Below are 23,691 nucleotides of genomic sequence, written 5' to 3'. Positions count from 1 at the left end.
GTTGTCTGTTAACTGTTGTGTATATGGGAGCTGTCCTTTTCTTGCTGTGCTTTCTGCATCTCTTCTAGGTTGCCTTTCTGCAACTGAAAGGAGAAGAGACATGCCCACGCAGGGTATGGATCTGAAACTTGTATTCCTTTTTTCATTCGCCACTCCTTTTGTAATAACTTGTGAAGCCTCTTTGTCATTTGTAAAGAGCTGAAGTGCTATTTGAATAGATTTACTGCCATTTCTGGTTTTCTCTTGCTCCCTTTTAGCTGGTTATTAATCCCTAAGAGAGGCTTTCCTGTCATCTCATGACAACTTAATTTCTGTAAGGGCCCTTGTTGAAGGACCCTGTCAAAATCCAAGCACAGAGCATTCGTTAAGTCAAGGAGGCAGTACTTGGTTATGTCAAGATTTCTCTTGTGTCAGATAATCTTGAGCTGAGCGTCTAACTTTTGTAGCAGATGAATGGCTTTCCTTTGCCCCTCTTCTGGGGAAAGACCATTGTGGGAAGTTTGCACTCTACAACAGTAAGTACCTGTGATGCTCACGTGTGCTCTCTAACTGATGTCTAAAGGTATTCCTTGAGAACTGATATGTTCTTGCAAGCACCGCTTGCCTTTTCTGTCAGCAGATGAAGGTAGAAATAGAAGTGAACTGTAAGGAATGCAGTCCATTCAAAAATCAAATTTTGAGTTATCATAGAATCGTGGAATGATTTGGGTTGAAAGAGACCTTAAAGATGACCTAGTTCCAGCCCTGCTGCCGTGGGTAGGACACTTGCCTCTGTATCAGATTGCTCAAAGCCCATCCAACCTGGTGCTGAACACCAGGCATGGGGCATTCACAGTTTCTCTGGCCAGCGTGTTCCAGAGCCTCACCACCCCCCTTAGTAAAGAATTTATTCCTAATGTCTCATCTAAATCTACCATCTTTTCGCCTGAAGCCATTACCCTTTGTCCTATCACTACACTCCCTCATAAAGATTCCTTTCCCAGTCTTCCTGTAGTGCCCCCCCTTTAAGTACCAGTAGGCTGCTATGAAGTCCCCATTGGTAGTTGATAGAAGCTGGACAGGAAGAAAAATGAAGTTCAGACCCTGTTTGATGGTGCTCTGTTATGCCAATAGCATAGTTCCCCCAGAATTTTCCATTTAGGCTGGCTTGTTGCCTTGCCTTTCCTTTCCTGAAAATTCATGTTTTTTAATGTTTTGCAGATCTGTACTTATTTCTGTCAGTGTGATCCTCCCAGACTTGCTAGCAAGCATGTCTTTTTATTAAACACATTTCATTCCAAGATCTCTTAAGCTGAATTCATGTAATTGCAAAAGCAAAGAACAAGCTAGCTCATTTTGTCAGAGCTGCTAAAAATGCAAGCTGGTCATGGATCTAAGATCTTATCCCAGGTTGCAAATGAATCCTTTCTTGCAGATTTACTGAGTTCCAACTAGCTCTTGGAAGCTAAAGACAAAAATGTTGAGTTGATAAAATGCTCTAGGGATGCAGATTTCTGTCCTGTTGATTGTGTAGCACAGATATTTTACCTGTCTGCGTGTCTAGCAGAGCAGAGGATTTCTTACTGGGCTTTTGGCTCCTCAACATATTACATAAAGATCTGCAGAGCTTAGGAGACAATGTGTAGTTTTAAAAATAAGGGAGCAGAACCTCACTAGTAGCATGGCTTTCTGTCCACATTTCTGTGTGAAAGCAAGCCTTGGCAACCTGTCTTCCGTCACTCTCTGCTATTTTTCCTCCTGTCTTCCTCATTCCTCTTCCTTCCGCTCATTTTGAGTGGTGCTGCTGCTTTCCTATTCTTTCTCATCCTCGAATCCTGACATGAAAATCCTGCTTGCTTCTGCATTTAATTTTAAACTCCTCACTCATACATTCAGGGCAGCACCTACTTCATCCACAGCTTTTTCCTTGGATTTGCCTTCTCTGTTCTTTTTTTTTTTTATCTCAGAACTGTCCCTCCTCACACTTTTCCTGTTTATTTTCCATCAGGCTGTTTGCTATTATCCTAGGGATGGACAGGAGCAGATGAGAGGAGCAAAGAGAGACAATTTAAAAGCTGATAGAAAACAAGTACAACTTGCAGGTTGTTAAATGGTTACAATAAAAGGCAGCAGCATATGGTATGGACTGAGCCACGATACTGCTCTGAAACTCTTGATGGAGCAGAGGTGCCTCATATGGTTTGGATAGCAGTGTAGCAAGCAAAAAAAATCATATGTGAATTTCCCTTGTTTCATTCTGCAGTCCTTTCCCCTGGACCTGGGAGAACTGAATCAGTAGTTTGCATTTGACTGCAGAACTAACTCAGCATAAGAGTAGATAGACCTCAGTTTCTTCAGAGCTCTTCTCTGGCCATTCAGTGTTGCAATGATACCTATCAGCAGAGATAGCAATTGCTATCTCTGGGCACTGATGTTTGTCACTGGAGTTATGGCCAGCGGCTGCAGGGATCCTTGCCAAGGCAGCTGTATGTTAAAAGGAGCAGGGAGACATGGTGACTCCTTATTTGGCAGCCTGCTCAGTTCAGACCATCCCTTCCTGCTGCAATACTCATAGGCATGGTGTTGAGGATGCTGGAGCTCTTCCAGGGCCAGGACTAACTGAGCCGGGCCCAGAGCCTTGTGACACTCCGATGCACATGGGCTGAATGAAATCTAAAGAATTTAAAATCCCAACGAAATGTGTTGGGACAGACCCTCTGAAAAAATGTTGTTGTTGGACTTAATCAGTGGCGCTGAGCGTGCAGGTCACACTGGCTTGGCATTCGAGCACAAAGGAGCACGTCAGGTCATTGCAAGGGCAACAGGAGAATAAAAAGGGCAGGATGGAAAAAAAAACCTGGGCCAGGAGCGTGACATGGGGAAAGCTGCCAGCTTCCTAAACGCTTGTTCAGAGCCAGCTTTCCAGAGAAACTAGGCTTTATTGGTTATCAGGGATTATATGCACCTATGGTTGTGCTGGACCAAGCGCATTTCTGTATTTCTGTAAGCACAGTTTTGTTCAGCAGGAATCCTGGTGATCCGCAGTTCAGTGCCACAACCATGGCAGCCTGCAGTTACTGTATAGATGCAGACAGGGGAAGAACCACCAAAGCTGTAGGGCTGATGCTGCATAACAAAGCCTGAGTTAGTCCTTTCTTGAAAGCCAGGGAAGTTTCAGAGCTATTTTAGAGCTAAAGTACTTTGTATATTTCTAAAAATTATTTCAGTGTCTTAGAAGCTGAATCTCTACCAGATAAGGAATATATTGTTACTCAAAGTGACACAAATGAAACTAGGAAAGATCTGCTTGCCCAAGGAAACTTCTCCTTTCCCCATCCCTACAGGCTTAACTGGACTTACGGGTCAGAGCACACCAGCAGCACTGGGACTCACCTTTTCCCCTCTTCTCAGAGTAGATGCAATGAAATGAAAGGAGCAAAGGGCCAGAACATCGTCAGTATCTCACTGCACACAGAGCGCTTAGTGGGATTCGGTTTCCCTGCTGAATAAGGGATCTACAGGAGATATAATGAGGCCAGATTACAAAATAAACATTTCTTATTTCCTCCCTGAGAGCTGCAACCAAGATCACTTAGAGTATTTTGGAAGCTAATCTGCCTGTTACTACTGAGAGCAGCCTGAAATCTGATTTCTTTGGTTTTCAATAGCAGAATGTCCTGAAAGTACAGCTGGTCTCCTGAGTAGGTTTGGATCTTGTGTCTTGAATTACCCAGCTAAGTGCCTCTGTAGCAGTGCCATCACATCCTTGCCACACTGGCCAGTGAGAGAAGAGCAGAAAGAGACTATTATCTCTCCCTTTGCCAGAATCACACAGCACAGACATTTTTGGGAGTGGCTTGTCCCTACTGGGGTGCAATTGCTCAATGCCATTTGGGGAGAGGCATTTCTTCCTGTGTGTCTTTACCAACCTTGCCTCTCTAAGAGGTAGGAGTGGCAGGAATGTGTATTCCTGTGATGCAGTGAGTGGTAAAATGTATTTCATCTTTTCCTGCAGCCTGCAGGGATTTGTGTTTCAGGGCCACCATTTACAGTGCACACTGATGAGCTATAGGAAGAAACATGTGGTTTTTATGACTCAAAACACACCCAACGCTTGCACATCATGGGGCACAGCTGTGACACACAGTTGTCACACAATGGTGTGTACACATACTATGATACACAGTTCTGGAGGTTTTTGGAAGTAGGTTAAAAGCAAGAGCCCTTTCTTGATAATGTGAGATCTTTGGAGATTAGGATGTGTTTTTTGCTGTTGGCACACCACATGGGCAAACTTTCCTTGCAGTGTTTATCAGTTATGTGATGTCTCCGAGCATGATGGCAGTATAGAACAAAAATATATCATCCCACTTAATTTCCCAGTTGAAGTTTAGAGGCAAGTTTACTGTCATTTGTGAAAGCCTGTTTTGGAAAATACTTGAATGAATGGGAAATTTGTGACTGTATGTGTAATACTGGAAGTTTAATATATATTTCTCAGCTTTTTGCCCATAATTGAGTCTGAATCAGCAATAGTGTAGGCACTAAGCTTCTTCCAGTCAACCTGAAAAAATGGCAAAAACACAATCTGACTTTCAGGTAGCAAAGAATCAAAGCATGGTCATCACGTAGCCAGCAGCTCACAGATTGTAACAGAGACCTTAGTCAGTCTAGCATTGAACTACAATTAGATTTTCTTTTTGAGCCAATCACTAACATAAGAAGTGGCTAGGAAGTAGAGTGTTGCTAGTTCACAAAATATTATGGCAAGTTGCATGAGGTTTGGTGATTTACAGAGTTCTCAACTGGTAATATCCTTTCACTTCTGAAAAAATTTTTTTACTTAAAAAAAAAAAGTTGTAATCTTTGTTCCTATAAAGAACTGGACATGTGACCCAAAAGCACATAAAAATCTCTACTTGCATGCATGTGTGTGCATGTATGTTTGCATGGCAGACTGCTTATTTCTAAGCCTGTCTCATGACAGCTGAATGTTTTTTGTTATTGGTGGTAATACTATCTGTCTCTCAGGGGAGAAGCGAAGCCAACTCTATTTATAGTTCAGATGAACTGTCAAGTATTGTCTTTCACAACAGTTTTATAAATGCTCTGGGACAGATTCTCAACTGGCACAAATGAGCAGGAAAAGAGAAGTCATGCCAATTTATGTTAGTTGAGAAAGCTAAAAGATAACCAGGAAGATCAGCAAGCACTTCGGAAATGGTCCAAGCTGCTTGACTGTGCCATAGCGACACGTGTCTGTGAGCGCAAGTGCTGCTGTAGGTGTTTGCTAGTTCTGGATCAGGCATTTCAGGCAGCAGGCAGCTTGACACCTCTCATGCAGCCAAGACCAGCAGAAATAGTAAAAACTAGGAGTGGAGAGCATGCTTCATGGCAGACTCAGGGCTGGGACTCTCTTGCTATAATGTGTTGTAAATGCAGCACAAAATTAACTTGCATTGGAATCCTCTTTTGCTCAGTGAAAAAATGCGTATTATGACATTGATTTGTAGATATAGGAAACTAAAGTAGCACCCCAACAGGGTCTGTGTTATCTTGGCTTTTAGATGCAAAACTAGGTTATGCAGCAATGTGCTCCAAAGCATCCCAGTTGCATAGGAACCTAATGGCAGTTTTACAAAGAGATAGAAGCAGATGGAGGCCCAGACCCACTTGGTGACCACCTCAGGCCTTTTTCTTTTTTCTCTTATCTTCACCCTCTAAACTACTGTGAAGAAGACTTTCCCAGGTAGGAACTCCAGCACAAAAACACAGTGGTTAAAGCAAGTAAAAGAGCTGCCATGGGAGGATAAGAGAAAATCACAAATTCAAAATACTTGTGAAATGAATCTTGGCCAAACACTTGGAAGATTTTAGGTCTGCTTTTCTTCTGATCATATCTTGAATCAAATGAGACGGGTGGGAAATATTTGCAAACCACATCCTAACATAGCCCATATCATGGTTCAACTGCTTAGTCACTCAGCTGCAGGAGACGTCTGTTCACCACAGAAGGTCTTAAAACAAAGTCTTTTAACAACTTATTACTGATGTGTTATATCTCTCTTACTCTCCTGTTGGGAATGGTTATCTTCCATTGATGAACTCTTCCTAGTCCCAAGGATGGCTGGTTGCACATGGTAATAGCAGTGTCTTGAAGATGACACATGGTGTACCAAGATCCTAATCTTGGCAGTTTGTAAATCAGATTTATTCATTGATAACTTTTTGGCAGTTTTGTGGTGGGACAAGGCCGATGGCTTCATCTCGAGGTGTTTCCCACTTGGCACAGGAAGCTCTGATACCACAAGTCCCTGGGACTGGACCTGCTGAACAAACCCAGAAGCCATGCAGGTAGTGGATTGGAGACCCTGGCTCCACACCACTGCCGGTTTGCTGCTTCATGGTAGCCTCTTGCAGGTATTCAGTCTGAGAGATACGGTTGTTCCTAGGAATTGAATGTTTAAGCCATATTGAAAAAAATAGATAGAGAAATGTCTATGTGGTGTAAATAGCTACCTAGTGGTGTAGATACCCATGCATGACAATGCAGTTAATTACCTTTTTGACTTCTAAATATACACTGATCCAGTGCTCCTCTGTTCTCTTTCCGTCCAGAGATGGTATCAGAAGTGCTGCCCTCTGTGGTTTGGTACGGTCTCCTCCAATCTGCAGCATTATCCTCTTCAATCCTCCATAGCTAGGTACAAGTCAGTGGAGTTTTGCCTCGCCCTCTCTTGCCACAATAAGAAAATAAGCTTTTCTTTGAGGATTAGGATTAGTTGATTCGCAGAGTTGTAGCATTTGCAAATAATTAAAACTGGATTTTGGTACAAAAGACCATCGTTTTCTGCTGTTGTTTTTGAAGCCTTTTCTGTCTTCCCATTTACATTAGGACTGACAGTCAGGAATCAGTGCCTGGGCTTGCTCCAAAGGTACTTGTTATTTTCCACAGGAAGTTTGTCCCTATGTCATTCACCATGATAAGAAGGGAAAATCAGTTTTTTTTTCCTTTACTCATCAGATGTTTTAGTTACTCTCATCCACAGCTGCCTTCATTAGTTGAAGGTACAGTGAATTACCTTTAATAAGGCATTAAAACATGCATGTAATTTAATGTACACCTGCAAACAGTGGCCAAGAAGTTGCAAGTCAACTTAAAAATAATAGAAATGCTTAGTTCATGTATCTTTTCTACCTTCATGACAAAGCAATTCTTGCTTTCAGGCACTAAAGCATGACTGTACTTATGCATTCACAAAATTCAGCAAATCAAATGTATATTCAGGTGTTGAGATAGAGCAGAATGTCAAGGTATATTTGTTAGTAGAATTCACTTTATTTAAAAAGCATTTAGTTCTTCATTCCAGTTTCTTCAAACCCACTGGATCTTATTATTCATGTTAGCTCACTAATTTGTTTCCAGCATTTTTCTCAAAATCTTTAAGAATTATTCATTGCTTTTTATACCAGAGAGTGTTTTCAAGCACTTTTGTTTGCCTTGCTGTTTGACTGTTGTGTATGTTTACAAGGCAAAATGTCTTCCCGATCACTTTTCTGCAGGGGCACTTCTCAGTTTTAGGGTCTGGTTGCACATGGACCAGGAGAACGGAAGGAGGTGTTCTGTTGCTCAGACATGCTGTGCTGGCAGTACTGAGGACTTGGCTGTTAGTGTGCAACCTCTTCTAGTTTTCAACTAAATGATTGACTGTAGGTTGCGGTGGCTTACTTTGCTCAACAATTGACATTAAAAATGTCCCTTGTTCCAACTGTGTGCTTTGGAGCAAGACCAGCAGCTAAACTGAGACAGGGTGAGCATAGCTGTTGGTGCTGCACGTGTCATTCACCACCAGGGCTCTCTGTTATCACTTTTCAAAGAAGGGAGCTTCCTGTTCCTATTCAAATTTTGTGAACGACATTGGGCAGGTTTGTGCTGCTCTTTTTGTTATTTAGATTTACTTACAATACTGCCTTGCTCTCTGTGCTTTTACAATTTGTGCTAAATGCTACTCTGCAGGGCAAGTTTGGTTTTAGTGAAAACTGCCAAAAAAAAAGAGTAATGTCAAAGTTTTTATCTGTTTGTTTTTGGTTTTGTTTTTGTTTTTTATTAAAGCCTCTACAATAACTGGATGCCAGCTTCCAAGTTTTTCTGCTAACTCTCGTTCTGAGAAATGTCATGTGTTTTTTCAGAAGTCTTCCTCCAGGCACTGGAGCGTGAGTGAGGCACCCATATCCTGTGGCATGCCTTTGGAGTGGGGACTTCAGTGTCACTGAATTTCCATGGATTTCTAGACAGCAGTAGCAGGATAGTGAAATGAGCTTATGCCAGCTCGATGTCACTGAGCAGTTCTCTCTGATCCAGACTGATCAGTTATGCAGTGCATTTGGAGTCACCTTCCCAGCCTCATTCTTCTCATATCTCTAAAAGTTGCAGCTTATCAGACTAGATAATAGCTACATCTTCTCTAAAATTCTCTAGATTTATTCATTAATTTCCCTCTTTGACAAAAGATCATTTAAGTCTTGAATTTTAAAGATGCAGAGCTCTTGAATTGGTAGACTTTCAGTTAACTTCAGTATGATACTGAAAATGCTGCTTTTTGTCCCAGAACAGACATGTAAGATATTACCAACTCTGACATTTCTGGAAATGATTTATTAAAAGTGAATTGTTTTCAGCACTTGCTATAGTTATCAGTGGTGAAGTGACATCTGAAAAAGCAACATGATAAGAGTCCACTGCTGCAGTCTTCACAAGTGGAGTGTTGCTTGTAGGGTCAGCAGTTCTGCACACACTATGAAGAAAAATCAAGTACAAAAAATTCCCTTTGAAGGCAATTACCTTCATTTTTATAACTCGAGTGTTGTTCTTTTTTTTTCCAGTAATGCAATCGGTCCCCTTGTTGCACTCTGGCTAATCTATGAACAAGGAGGTGTCATGCAAGAAGCATCAACTCCTGTCTGGCTGCTGTTTTATGGAGGGGTTGGGATCTGCGTGGGTCTCTGGGTCTGGGGCAGAAGAGTTATCCAGACTATGGGTAAAGACCTCACTCCAATCACACCCTCAAGGTAGGTGCTCAGTTGTCATTATGCTAGTTGATCTTTGTTCTGTCTGAGAAACTGCTGTGGCAGTACTTTGCTGGTTTTGCTGTGCTTTAATGATAACCTGGCTTCGATTTCTGTGTCTTTCTAAAAAATGAGAAAGAAGAGAAAGGAAGGATGAAAAAAAAAAGAGAGAGAAAGAGAAAATTGAAAAATATGTATATACTTGTAAACTAATACAGAGTGAGTTTGAGGTGTGGAGGTCTGTGTGAACAGAATCTTCTGCTGATGACTTGACTAACGTGGCACAAGGTGTATGTGGAAATTGTGAGGTTACAGTGGCTTTCCTGGTGTGCTTCAGACTATTTAAAACCTGTGTATTCATTACAGTAATTTTTGTCCTTGGTACATATTAGACCTCTACTGATGCTTAACCAAATCACTAATCAGGCGTGATTCACTGCAACATAACATAGCAAAAGCTCCTGACGCAATGAGCCGTGCCACCAGTTACTGGAGGTGACTAGCTCATACTGTTTCCATTATTCAGCAATTCCTTGTTCTCTTTATTTGTATGACAAAAATCAGGTGGAGATAAATGGTTGAAGAAAACACAGGTAAGACTTTGGCAGACCGCACGTGGTATCAGTCCGAGCTGATGCAAAGAGTGATTGTGAAGTGTTTTCTTATGCTTCCCGCAGTGGATTCACTATTGAGTTGGCTTCGGCGTTCACAGTTGTGGTAGCTTCCAATGTTGGACTTCCTGTCAGTACTACACACTGCAAGGTATGCCTTCGCCGAGCGACTGCAGTCAGGGCAGTCTGGACTATTCATCTTTAACTATGCTGCTCAGATCAGTGGATAATGGCACGTTTATGCAAGGGAAGTGTGGCAAAGGGAAAACAGCTCTTTAAAAAAAATAAAAGATTCCAAATATTGCGTTGACGTCACAGTAAAGCTGTTGCAATTGGGCATGGCAGCCACCAGAGTGTGAACTCCTTTAGCTGTGGTTGAAGAAAAACATTGCTTACCAACACGTGAGCTCACTTTAAAGTAAACAATTGCAGGGGCATCTGGCAGTGAAAAGCCTGGTTTCCTCCAAAGGTGCCATTTGAACCTGGTCGTGTAGCATTTCTCCCTTGTTCAGAGGCTGCGCACCATTCATCATTTATACTTCACTTTCTTGATAAGTGCATGGCATGGGATTTCCTGCATATAACTCTTTTACTACAGGTTTTCCATATGTCTTTTTTTTTTTTATTTCTTCACAGTGGATTTTGCATTGAAGTAATGTGTGCGCTAACGGTACTTGTAGCCTCAAATGTGGGTATTCCAATAAGCTCCACCCATTGCAAGGTATTGGAGTTTGCAGTGACCCCATCAGTAAATCACATCACTAGGACAAACCATAACAAAATACGAGATATACCGATTGCTGCAGATTGCCTTCACTACGCGATGCACCATGCAGACAAAACACCATAGACTGTGTAAAGCAGGTACAGCTGAGCAAAGTCAGCATTACAAGTAATTGCACAAAAGTCTGGAATGTCTTTGATCCTTGCTTAGTCGTACTGAACTAATATAGACTTCTTAAAATAACATAGGCTCGTGGTTTGTGTGATCTGGGTTACATGTAGTTTAGAGCTGCTTGTATAAAAAAAAACAGCGTTACATCCTTACGCTAATAATTTAATTTCTTTCTTCTATTAAACCAATGCATCCTCACTTTTGTGCATTATAACACAGAATACAGTCTGTCTTTTATATATAAATATATGTACACACATATATGTTTTTAAAAGCCCAGCTTGAAGTATAGATAAGATTAATAAAGTTGTGTCACATACTATAGGAGGTAACCTGTGTAGAGGCTTGTAGACATCACAGAGCTTTTGGACATTTGCACTGCAGAAGAACACAGTGGGAATTTGGAATTTGATTCCCCAGGAAATTCATGAGTCCAGTATAATTTTTGCCTTCCCTTTGCTTTCCCATGGACTTCTTAGGCACTCAGAGCTGGCTGTATGCGTCACCTTCCTGTAGGGCGTGGTGAGGATCCCCAAAGCCAGAGCTGCCAGGCGCTCTGCTTTGAGATGTACCAGTAAACCCTAGCAGAGCCAGATCCTGAGGGATTCACTTGTGCACCTGGGGGGCCTTGGAGCCCTCCCAGCTCTGCCAGGGCAGGTTTTTGGGGCTCACTGCTCTGCAATGCAGCAGGCAGGCAGTGAGATACTGGGCTTACTCACCAGTGGCATTGAAAGAATCTTAAAATCCACAAATCTCACAGAACACCCAGAGTTAGTTCAATTGGCCTTTTCTAGTAAAAACTACTTCTTCAGAAAGCTCCCGAGTTGCAAAATCATTTATTTCTTTCTTCTGTCGAGTCCTTTGATCAGTAGCCAAGCCTGGACTGTTTTGAAAGGCTGTTCCCAATGTTGGCCTAACTGGTTCCTCTGATTCAAGCAGGGAAAAAGTTTGTAACACATGAACCACTTGTGAAAATGGTAGCTCCAAAACACCTCCCTTTCAGCTGACTCAAAGTCAAATGCCCAATGAAGAATTTGCCAGGGAGAATAATGCAGCTTTGATTATCTTCACTGTGTGCCTGGAGCCTTCTAGTCAGCCATCAGAAAAGAGAAAATGCACTTTGGTGCAGACAAATAGACCAACTTTAAATGCAAAAGGGAAATTTCTTGGAAGCCATCAGCTAATGAGAGGGCTGTGTTAGAATGTATTCATTGACTCAACACAGTCAAAGGCTTGGTCTTTTTGAAGGGCAGGGCACATTACTCTTCAAAAAATGCTTCCATTAAAGTAATTAATGTGGTTAAGTCTTCACCTCCTACCTGCAGCTTGCTATGTATAATTAGATAGGTTGTTCTTAGTGGGAGGATCTACTTCCTAACAGGATTAGGCTGTTCTAGAACATCATGCTGCTACACCAACTCAGTGTTTCAGCAAAACAAAACTGTGTGTTGAGAGATCAATTGGTCAAGGGCCCAGTGAAGGCATAAGAGAATGATTATCTGTCATTCACTCCATGGGAAAATGTCTCCCTGACAGCATTGCCAGCTCCTCCGTCTTTCCCTATGGAATTTGCTGCAGACACATCAAAGAAGCAGTTACCATTGAGACAGAAGTGTCTTTTTTTTTCAGTCAGCAGAAACATGATTTCACCTGTTCAGCCTGCCTTGAGGTTAGCATGGAAAAGCCAGTGTGCTGTGAATGCATGCCTCCCCATTCTGCTGCCCAGGTAGGCAAGCAGCCAGTGCTGGGTGCCTGTTGTTTACTGTAAAATGTGAGATCTACAAACAGGTGCTTCTCAGCTGCAACACACTGAGAAAAACAGAGTGCAGGAGGTAGGTGCTTTCTCTGTGCAAAAATAACTTTGTTGAGGTCACACTGCCGGATCTATTTTGCTGTTATTTCGGGTGTTGTAAACACTCTCTGTGTTGCTATTAACAGGGTTATGGTAGTTTGGGTATTATTTTGATGCACCACTGCACAGGAATTTCCTGTTGATCTGCTCTGAGCAGAGCATACTGAAGGCAAACTGCGCTGGTTTCAAACCAATCTCGAAGTAGATGTCATCTGAAATTCCACAGAAGGTGTAGTTGCCCTACACCGAAGTTTTAGCTACTCTCCTAACCTTTAGTCCATCTGAATTACTATTAATCAACTAAACTTTGATGATGTTTAAAACAAATTACCAATGCCATCATTGCTGATACCTTTTAAATTTCAGGAAGGTCTCAGAGATTACCGTATGTAGATTTCAGGCTTGCTCAATAAGCAACGCTTCTTGTTGTAGCATGTCACACTGGTGCTAAAATGTAAAGCAGAGACTAACAGCTGAGCTGCTGGAAAAGTACTGTTTCCCTGGATAAACACCTGAGATGTTCAGAAGCTGGGAGTTCCTTTTTGCTGGGCAAGGTGCTGCTTTTTCTCGAGATCCCTGCAAGCCACATACAGACAGGCCTCATGCTCCCCCAGCTAAGCACAGCCTAGGACATTGTCCAGTCCTGATGTATTCAGATTAAATATTATCTAGCAAATTTCATTATTAAATCAGGTCAACCTACAGACAAAACGAAACAATCTTTTAGTTTTATTCCCTCAGATGTATACCTCCTGTAAAGCATGATCCTTCGTGTAATTTCACACAGTCTTGAAGTTGACCTTCAAAGCGTTGGGTCCACTCCTCTGTGGGGACAAACATCTCGTGCTTTCTTTAAACCAAGTCCTTTCAAGTCCCAGAACATCAACTTCAATTTTTCCTTGTTCTGTCAAAGGAGCATTTGATTCAATGATATGAGAGTGATAGGGTTGTCAAGGAAGTGCTTTTGCCTCTAAAAAGAGAGGTTAGGCAGCAGTTAGAAGTTACATAGGTATTAACGAAGGTGTGGATCAGATATCCTCTGCTATCACGCTCCAGCATTTATAATTTCCCTGGCTCCACACATCAGTTGCTTGTAGCCTATATACAGGGACTAGTTCTCCCATTAAGAAAATGAATAAGGAAGAGGAAGCAGGGATGTCATTTCAGCCTGCAGGAAGGGAGCATAAGCCTGGTTGTGTTTTGGAGTTTCAGTTCCTTCAAAACTGAATATTCTTTCCACATTCTTTAATACTTTACTATCTGCTTTGAATAGACATGTATGAGTCTACATTGTTTTGTTAGTGGCAGAGTGGCCATAATAATATGAAGGGTTTACACCCAAGTTCATGAACTGGAAACACATTTGAAGGAATAAATGACAGACAGATAGTAGCTGTACCTTTGCTGCAGCATGTTTTATCTGAAACGCTAATCTCCTCAGCTGCCCTGTTAGTGTCTGTGAGGATATTTTCCCCACCTGAAACCAAGCTTCTTGATATTCCTGTAGTTTGCATGCCTCACATCAGGCTGTTGTGTTCATCTGCAGGGAGGATGTTAGCTCTGGGTGCTTTGCTTGGTGGCTTGTCTAGAAAGGCTGACTTTCTGTGGAGGGCTTGACTGAGGGCAGCCATCATCACCAGAAGCTCTATATCTCAGTGCGCCGGTTTCGAGCATCGCCTGGTATCAGCTGACTGGCATTGGTGCAGACATGGTGCAGGAACTGGGACATACCCCTCACATCTCTTCTTTCTCTCTCCTCCCACTCTTACAAGGTGGGCTCCGTGGTGGCCGTCGGCTGGATCCGCTCCAAGAAAGCTGTTGACTGGCGCCTCTTCCGCAACATCTTCCTTGCCTGGTTTGTGACTGTCCCGGTGGCTGGCTTGTTCAGTGCAGGGGTAATGGCACTGCTGATGTATGGTATCCTACCTTACGTCTGAAGAGCCACAAACAGGGGAAGTAGCCAAGCTAGGATTAAGGGAAGAAGCGTTCCCATGAAAGGACCGGTCGGAGAGAATCCATCTTCCATATCTAACTTCTTATCTACTGTACATAACAATGTGTCATATTGGTGACATGGTGATGTGGTGCCATTTCTTATGTATTAAATAAATATATATGCATATAGTAGGTAACAATACCTAAGTTATATTATTAGTGGGGTGAAAATAATTGCCTAGAATTTAATATTTAGAAAAAAAAAAAAACTGTACATAGTGTATCATTTTGGTGGCAATTTTTTAATCTTTTGAAGAGAAGTATGGATTAGGAAATGTTTCTTGTCCATTTGATATAAGAAGCGAGGTACAGGACTGCGTAACACATGAATTTTTTTAAAGCTACTAAGATACTGGAACAAAATGTGCATAAAGTGCTTTTCATAAGATAACTGTTCATATCATATTGATCTTGGTGTATCATAGCATAATGGTTATGGCTTTGTAAATACTTACAAACAGTAACTCTTAAATGGTGCATTTCCCTTATATATTTTGGATAAGAAAGTTTAGGAAGTACCAAAGAAGCAGGGGAATAGCTTGCCAATAGTACATTCTTGTCTACACGTGTGAATGTGTGTTGTGTTTCTTCACCTCTAATTTAACACTATTTTCACCAAGCTACCAATAGCCAGGCTCTTCCCATCTTAATGTAATTAAAAACAAAAACAAAACAAAAAAGCACACAAAAAAGTTTGTTCTACTTGTTGTTGCTTAGTAGGCAGAACACTGTTGTCCACGCTAGCTGGCAGTCCACTGACTTTGTTTTGTGAAGTGTCTCACTTCTTAGTTTCCACCTTTCCCTCAAGCCCTGGTCCCATTGCCCTGCCATCATTCTCAGTGCCAGCACAGACCATCAGTCTTCTCTGTCTCTGTCCAGTGAGCCATGGCTGCCTGCCTTCTGGTACAGGAGTGGGGCTGCCTGGCATGACTGCGGGGCCACAAAACCCACTCAGCCCCACTCTTATGGCTGGGGGCTTTGGCTGTTGGTGGCCAGCACTTGGGATGCAATTCCTCATGGCAGCTCAGGGGACTTGATGCAGGAGGTGGTGAACTAATCCCTGCACAGCTTCGGGAAGCACACTTGGGTGAAGGTTACTGTTTGGTGGGTGGGAGGCAAAGGGCAAGGGGTGTCTGGAAGAGGTTTGGGAATCTCTTACTGTTTAAATGCTGCTAAAATTTTGATAAACGGTCTTGGTACTCCATTGTGACTTTTCCATTGGTCATTCATACTAAATTTATAATAAAAGATAAACAGCCCCAATCACTTTTTACCTGTCATTTTTTAAGTGTTCCTCATCTGTGTTAGCCATGCTGGGGAAGGGCACCAAAGCAGGAAAAGCTCACCGACCCATACTGTCTCCAAGGTGGTGTGTCTGCGCTGCTGACCACAAGCAGTGTATGCTGCTCCCAGGGATATCTGAGATGAATTTGAAAAATTGGAAGGTCCTGGAAAGTTGGACAAAGAAAAGGAAAGTATGAGGTTCTGTTGCCTTCTGGGGCATCGTTTGCGAGCAGCAGGGCAGAATTTAGAAGAGGATACCTGCAAGAATAACTCAAGGGAGGGTGAGGAAGAAACAATGACACCATTTTGGCATACCATCCATATATGAAAAACAATGCATACAGCTCAAAAATCAGAACATGGTCCTAGAGTCAAAACTGCAGCCCTGTACCGCAGCCAATACCCAAATACACAATAACTGCCTACTGTAATCTACTCAGCTAGAGCCAGTTTGGGTGATAGCTACCACATGTGCTGAAGCTGGGGTCAGGTCAGGAGCAGACCAGCTTCACCCCAAGACTGCTAACCTCATCCCTCATCCCACCATTTTCATGTTATATTATTTAAGTAAGTTAAAGAATTGTAGGTGCCTCCACAGATCTAGTCCAACCCCCATGCTAAAGCAAGTTCACTAGAGTAGGCTGGGCAGGAAACTATCCAGGAGGGTTTTACGTATCTCCAGAGGAGACTGTCAGTCTCTCTGAGCAGCCTGATCCAGCGTTCTCTCACCCTTGCAGTAAAGAAGTTTTTCCTCATGTTTGTATGGAAATTCAATGTTCCAATTTGTGCTCATTGACCCTTGTTCTGTTACTGGGCATCACTGAAAAGAGCCTGTCCCCATTCTCTTGAGACCTGGCTTTTAGATATTTACAAGCATGACAAGATCTCCCCTCAGTCTTCTCCTCTCAGGCTGAACTGTCCCAGGTCTCTCAGCCTTTCTTCAAAAGGAAGATGCTCCAGGCCCCTCATAATCTTTGTGACCCCTCACTGTACTCCCTCTAGAAGTCCTCTGTCTTGAACTGAAGGAGCACAGAACTGGACACAGTACTCCAGATGTAGCCTCATGAGGACAGAATAGAAGGGGAAAGAACCTCTCCCTTGATCTGCTAGCCATGCACTTTTTAATGCAGTCCAGGATCACGCTGTCTTGCTTGTCCACTAGGGCACACTGCTGGCTCATGGCTAACCTATTTTCCACCAGGACACTCAGATCCACTCTGTGCTGTACATCACACCTGCAGTGATTTAAAATATGAATCTTGCAAGCCTGAAGCTTTTTGAAGCTTCTTGAACAGATCAACCTCTTGAAGTAGAATGGTTAGTAGAATGGAAATACTATGGTTGCAGTATCACCTTTCATTAGCAAAAGGTTTAACATTTTCACCTGTGAAGCGTGAAGTGTGGTGATTTTAATGTAATCACCAATAGGGTTGCTAGTGTCTATTTTAGCACCAAAGAGATAACTACCAAAGGAGCCCTAATACCAGAAAGATGCTTAATTTTACATGTAATCAGTTATAATCAGAACATGAAGGTGAGGACTTTCACTTACACAAAGAATTTTTACCAAGATGGGTAATTAAATGTGCTAGAAAACCTAGCTTAACCCCTACCCACTTTCCCTACCAGTCTAGATGCTTGTTAATATATTTAATATACTTTTTCTTTCCCTCCACAATTAGCACACACACACTGTTCTTTCTTAACATGTATATCTTTACAATCCTATAGCTAATCCAAGAGACAGCAACAAAACTATCTAGCCCCTCTCAAAAGAGCAGAATGTTTATATTCTGTCCCTTCTTCTTCCAGTATTCAGCTTCTCACTCAGAAAACCCCTCTGAAAGCCTCAAGTAGCAACATATGAGATAAAAGCAAGGGGATCCCAACACAATTTCTGACCTAAGTTCCAGCACCAGCAACACTAGTGCTGTTTTTTTTAGCCATAGCACAGCTGTGCCACGTGGAGTGACAAGGATGATTACAACCTGTTTTCTCACCTTATTATCCTTAGTAAATTTTAAAAGTATGGGAGTCAAAGAACTGCTCAAGTGCAGCAGCCAGTTTAATTCAGCTACTACAAAATACATTTTAGCGTGAAGAAAGAATGCAGAAACATGATTAAAATGTTCCAGACAACTACAGCTCTTTCCTCAGAGGAAATAGAAACAACATCAAAAAAGGAACTGTCTACTGTCTCTTACATCATGTAGAGGACCACTGGTAATATCCTGAACTCAAATCAGATAGAAGAGAGCCAACTGGCAGGCTAATAAGGGCTAATAGGCACTAATTGCCTTCATCCCCCTCTTGGGTTTCTCTGCTTTTGTAGTCTGTGGCCATGGCTCATAGCTCTACAGAAGCCCAGTCTGAACTTCCCTTTGTGGAAGATGTGCTGTAGAGGGGTTTGAGCCAACCTTGTTCTCTTTTAGGCTTGGCTTACTTGGTTTCAGAACTGCTTTGCCTTTGCACATCTACCTGATGGCCTCTACTGGGACTGGTCGCTGTTACTAGTTGTTTTCTGTTTGGCAGTGTGACCGCACTAGAAAAGCTGCTGTCTTGTGTTGTAGCAAGCTGTGTTTCCCTGTTCGTCGTCCTGGTTGGAGCATCTCTATTTCCTGCACCTTCCTGTTGGACTCATGACTCCAAAGTGAATACTCCGTGCTCTGAGGACAGTTAGAGCTCAGCACTCCCGGGTTTAGGGAACAGCCTATTCCAAATGTGCTGAGATTAATTCTGTTGGATGCAACTACTTGCAGGCTGTATTTGTGTATTTATGTTCCTGGGAAATATATAGGGTAGTGTAACAGAAGGGTATGGGGCACTACTTAGGGCTTCTTTGTTGTTTATTACTAGCAGGGGGACTCAGGCGTCTTGGTGAAAGCTTATAGCCTAGACCTGGAAACACTTGAGCAGTGAAGTGGCAGAGTATGGTCTTTAAGAAAAACAGTTAATGCTGAACAGGATCTGGATAAATATGTGCTTTTGAAGAACAGAAGGCTGTTTAGATGAAGGTTTATTTTTATGGTTCTATTTACATGCTGATATTCCTCTCTAAGGAAGGCAACTGTTGGGAAAAGTCTTTTTGAAAGGTTTAAAGATGTCAGACCTTGTCTTTTACTTTGTGTTTATTTTGCTTTAAAGATGCTGAGATGATTTGATAGATCTGATGGAGCACTGCTTCCATCTCCTGGTCTCAGAGAGAAAGAGAGCTGGAACTGAAGCAAGATTTTGTTGCCACTATGAAGATCTCTAAGCCTTCCTTCTGCTTAGCAACAGAGCCGAGCAGAAAATAATTGCAAAACACAAACTTTGGCAGAATATGTTTTTTAGTGCTTTTTGTTTGTTTGTTTGTTTGTTTGTTTTCCCCAGAGATCAAAATTTAATTGCGCTGGCTGTGTGATACTTCATTATTTTAGATCCCAGGAGAAAAAGATAACTTCAGTTGCAATGAATCAAGTTAGATTGTCTCGCTGATTGCCACAAGTGAACTTGGCTTGTGGTTATCCTACCAAAGTAACCTTTCTCTGAAAACATGTTACTGACCAGTGATACATTTTAGCATTGTATGGTTAAACACTTGGTCCAGCGTGTGTTGTTGCTTTGAAGGATCTCATATGCATGTTGCATCACTGTTCAAGCTAACTGGAGTTTCCAGAAGTACTTGGAACACCTACAAAAGTTTGCCATACTGTTAATCAGCCTCTAGATGCAGAATCTGTTTGTGATGTGGGGTCAGCACAAGCAACAAAAAGTGGATTCTTTCCTTATCAGTCTTTCTAATTGAAGTTGCTGTCTCAGGTATGGTAGCATCAGGTAACTTTAAGCACATAAAAAAAAGAGGATGTATTTCAGAGATATGTTGGGGTATACACACTAAGTAAAACTAGCAGTTACTGCCCTGAATGACTTCACAAATACGATTCTAGGCAGTATGCCCAAGAGCATTTTAGTCATCAGCACCAGTACATAACACTACTTGTTTCCCTGGATTAATGGATGGTAGAACCAAGAGCATCATAAGTAGATCTGCTAGTTTTCAGACTAGCCTGGCACATACAAACTTATAGCTCATATATACAATGCTTACAAGTTACCACTGCATTTTCAGTTCTGGTGGAGCCGAGTTCTATATATTACCCTATATAGAACTCCTGGCAAGAGCAAGCATTCAGGATTTTAATGCTGCCCTGCACCATTAATGGAAATAAGTCTGCTTTGAAATGTTCTGTTAAGCTTAAAAGGACTGAAATGCAGTTAACTTCCAAACACAGGGATGAGTTTGTCTTACGGTGACCTTGAACTCTACTGCTCTCAAATAAATTGTTCCCAGTGCAGTGTCTGATGGCAAACACATGCCAGCATTGCCCACTTCCCTTCGTTGAAAAAAAAAATGTAATTGTGCAAGAAAAATAGTGTGTAGTCACTGGGTAATCACAGCTGTGTTGAAGCAGGTGTTTGAAGGAATGAAACAGTGAAGTGTCAAGGAAAAGAGCAATGTGAGCAGTGACTGAAGGGCTATTTAGGTATAGAGCAACATGTGGATGCTTGAATCAGGACCACGGTGGTGTATTTCCCAAAAGATTACAAAATTATGTTCCTCTCCAAACAGCTTATTCTTACTGTCGAAAGAACTAGGATGCATCAAGATTTCTCAATGTTGCAAAATTTTAAGATTTTCCTGACCAGGGATAGTTTTATTGAGTCTGAGTTATGCTATCTGACTGCATTTGTCTTCTCACTCAAAGCCATTCTTCCCTGGAAAGAAGTCACGGGACTGTAAAGGGACCCTCACTGACTCAGAGGTGTTCATAATGCTTGCGTTCTGATGTATCTCAGAGTAGTGTCTTCCTTGAGAGCATTTATGTGGAGCTGGGGGTGAAGGGAGAAAGGATGAAACAGCAATAATGGCAACACAGTATCCTCATCTATTAGTCTGAGCTGGATTAGAATTGTTTTCTTCACAGTGTCTGGTATGATGCTATGTTTTGGTTCTAGGAAAAAAATGTTGATAACATACCAGTGTTTATAGTTGCCTGCTAAGCAGTGTTGTATAGAGCCAAGGCCATTTGCAGTGAAGGATCCAAGGAACTGGGAGGTAATAGTTAGGATACCTGTCTGAAAGTGACCAAAGGATATTCCATACCATATGACATGATGCAGAAGGAGTTTTGAAAGGAGTGGGAGCTCATTTGGTTCTCCTCCAATGCTTGGGAGTCTAGCTGGATGTCAGTCTAAGGAAGGTGAGCAATTACTTGTGCATCACTTTTTATATACATTTATATATGTTTAGTCATAACTATTATCCTTTTTCTTTTCTCCCTTTTTGTAAATGGTATTATCTTAACTCACATGTTCTACTTTGTTTTTTAATTCTCTCCCCGATCCCACTGGGAAGGAGGAGAGTGAGAGAATGGCTATGTGGTGTTGAGCTACCTGCCAGCTTAAACCACAACACTATGGCAAGTAGACCAATATTGTTTCTAAGAGTTAAGTGCCTAGGGAAAGCTATTGGCTTTGCCAAAGATGTATTTGACCATGTTTGCAAGCTGTTTAATGGGTAGTCCAGGAAAAATGGGAGGGGGTAAGAAACCAAAGGATGCATTATTCTTAGTATTGTAAGTAGCTAAATGTGTTGCATGATGGCAAATAGTCTTGACTACCAAGGAAGTGTGAGCAACAAGAAGTTCCACAAAAAGAGTGGCAAGGAATTAAAGGTGAGCTAGTAACTGTGTACTGAATCACCGCAGGAAGGAAGGAAAAGGAGGGGAGAGCAGACTGTTCACTGAAACATCAAATTTCCAAGTGTTCATTGTTAAAATTCTCTCATTACAAAGGCTGTTCGAAAAGGAAACTTGCTGCTGGGTGAGGACATGGCAAAGATGAGAGTGAATTAGGATGTAATGTGAAAAGCAGAGGCTCTGATTTAAGATGGTCAAAGAAAGTGAATATTTGACTTGGCTTCTTCCAAGATGCTGACTGGCAGCTATCCTCTGCTTTGCCAAGCTTGAGTAACTGTAGCACTGAGAGTGACCTACCCTCTGGTCTTCAGCTCTTTTGCTGTAACAATCTGACTTCTCTTTAAAAAGCAAACCTTAGGTGACTTTTCAGTCTCTATAAAATAAACTAAGCCCTATTTAGAGGATCAGGGCCAATGAAGTTAAGAAATCTGAATGGCAGAGAAGTGGTATCTCAAAGCTGAAAGATGGAAATAGCTCATCTTTCTTCACTGTCTTAAAAATGAAGCTAATATAGGAAGCTTTAACTGAATTCACCTTTCCCTTTCATCTGCTCTACAATCTTACTGCAGCTCATAAGAGTTCTCTGATTTCCAAATGTATTTTGTCATAATCCCTGACGATGTGCCAGAAGGAAAAGAGCTGTGCCAGCCGTCGCTAGGTGGTGCACGCCAACAGTCAGCCCGAGCTCTGGTTTCCCAGCCTCAGGGGGTGCACAGCTCCCAGCCCTGGGCAGAGTAGCTACAGGTGAGTTATGATGAGAAAGTTAAGAGAGAAACAGATCTGCGTTGTTGTGTACCCTGGAACCGATCATGCTTGTCGATAAAGATGTATTTTGGGGATTAGGAAAAATGTCTGTAGGACAGGTTTTTTCATGATGAGACAGTGTTGAAAGGAATATGTCGGTCAGCTGTACAGCTGTGGGTGCCAGGGAAAAGAAGGGTGAGCCCTGGAGTTCCTTAAGCAGTTTGTTGGCCTGCAGAAATGTCTTGTGGTCCATTCATGAACCATATGGTACCACAACAACTCAGTGTCATACAGATAGTTTTCCAAGAGTGTTTAGATTTTACATCTACAGCCTACAGGGATGAGGAATACGTTTTGTTACAGAAGAAATCAGGTTGATAAGCAAGTTAAAAGCAAGCCAAAGGAAACTCCTTCTTGTATATCACGCAGTTAAATCTGGGTAACTTGTCACTATAGGATGGTGGGTCTGCAAGGAGCTTGCAAGCACTCACTAAGTGTCTAAATTCAGGAAAAACAAAAACCTTGTCCTCAGTGGCTTTTTGACAGTAGACTTTCCAGTCCTTCAGTCCTGGAGTTTTATTTTACCTTGTTTACTCTGGGCTGATATCATGGAAGCAGGCCCTGTGACAAAAGAGCTTCATTTATAAGAAGACAGTCATGAAAATGCTTGCCAAGAAAGAGCTATTCTAAAGATCTTTCTGATTAAGACCAGACACTCGATAAAATGAGATTCTGATGCGCAGCAGAACATAGAGTAGAGCATGAAAAAAAGTGAAGGAGAGAGCAAAGAGAAGGAAAAGATTTCAGGTAGTTAGAGGTAAGCTTAAAAATAAAAACGGAACCAGCATATTTAAAAGCATAAGATTAAGAACTATGCAATGGCCTTGCTGAGAGATGGATGGCTTGGAAGAGCAGAGGTGGAGCTCAGGCACACTCTACAGCCATGACTTGACCTAGGTTGACTGGTAGTCTGTCCTTTGTCATAATAAATGGTTTCAATTCATTTGGCATTTATTCTCGCCTGAAAGTTTGTTTCTTACCATTTAGCAAAATGCCATATATCCTGCAAAGGCACCATGTAAAAAGGTCTCCTGAGTGCTTTTTCTGCCTAAACCAAGAAGCAACCCACATTCTTGTTGTCTGTTGCCTTTCCTTTAATGATTTACTTTCCTTTAATGATTTACTTTCCTTTAATGATTTAATTTTTGGTTTTGAAGCACTGGACTGAGTTGGCCATGTGCATCCTTTGCAGGTTATGAGATCAGCTTGCGTGTACTTGGAGTTAACCACAGGGAAGCTCTCTGTTTCTTGTAACCCTTTTTTTTGGGAGGAAGCTTTTTTTTTTTTCTTTTTCTTTTTTTTAATGTGGTATTTAGTTTTACTGCAGTACGGAGTTCCCATTCCTCCTTCTCCCTGGCTGATGGGGCTGAGAGCTGGGCAAGGTTCTCCTCTGAGCAACAGAAATAACAGTGTATGCCCACTTGTTTCTGCATATGTAGGAGAGCCCTTTCTATGTTCTCGAAT

The 23,691-nt window shown here is 41.9% G+C and overlaps 1 protein-coding gene across 4 annotated transcripts in view; it reads left to right on the top strand.

Annotated features, from left to right (window-relative positions):
- The window catches only part of LOC122179785 (sodium-dependent phosphate transporter 2), a 123,705-nt gene that overhangs the window by 41,372 nt on the left and 58,642 nt on the right, over positions 1 to 23,691 (top strand). For 3 of the 4 annotated variants that reach the window (XM_042870887.1, XM_042870884.1, XM_042870885.1), the window contains one exon: positions 8,863 to 9,048. In XM_042870887.1, coding sequence (XP_042726821.1) covers positions 8,863 to 9,048 — 186 coding nt within the window. Of the gene's footprint in view, positions 1 to 8,862; positions 9,049 to 9,722; positions 9,808 to 14,175; positions 15,662 to 23,691 lie in introns of those variants that run through there. The other variant, XM_042870889.1, reaches the window with a different exon arrangement.

This window comes from Lagopus leucura, unplaced genomic scaffold (genome assembly GCF_019238085.1).
Source record: "Lagopus leucura isolate 7727_CA_CO unplaced genomic scaffold, USGS_WTPT01 Super-Scaffold_100004, whole genome shotgun sequence".
Classification (NCBI taxonomy): Eukaryota; Metazoa; Chordata; class Aves; order Galliformes; family Phasianidae; genus Lagopus; species Lagopus leucura.
This window is presented reverse-complemented; position numbering and strand designations above follow the sequence as displayed.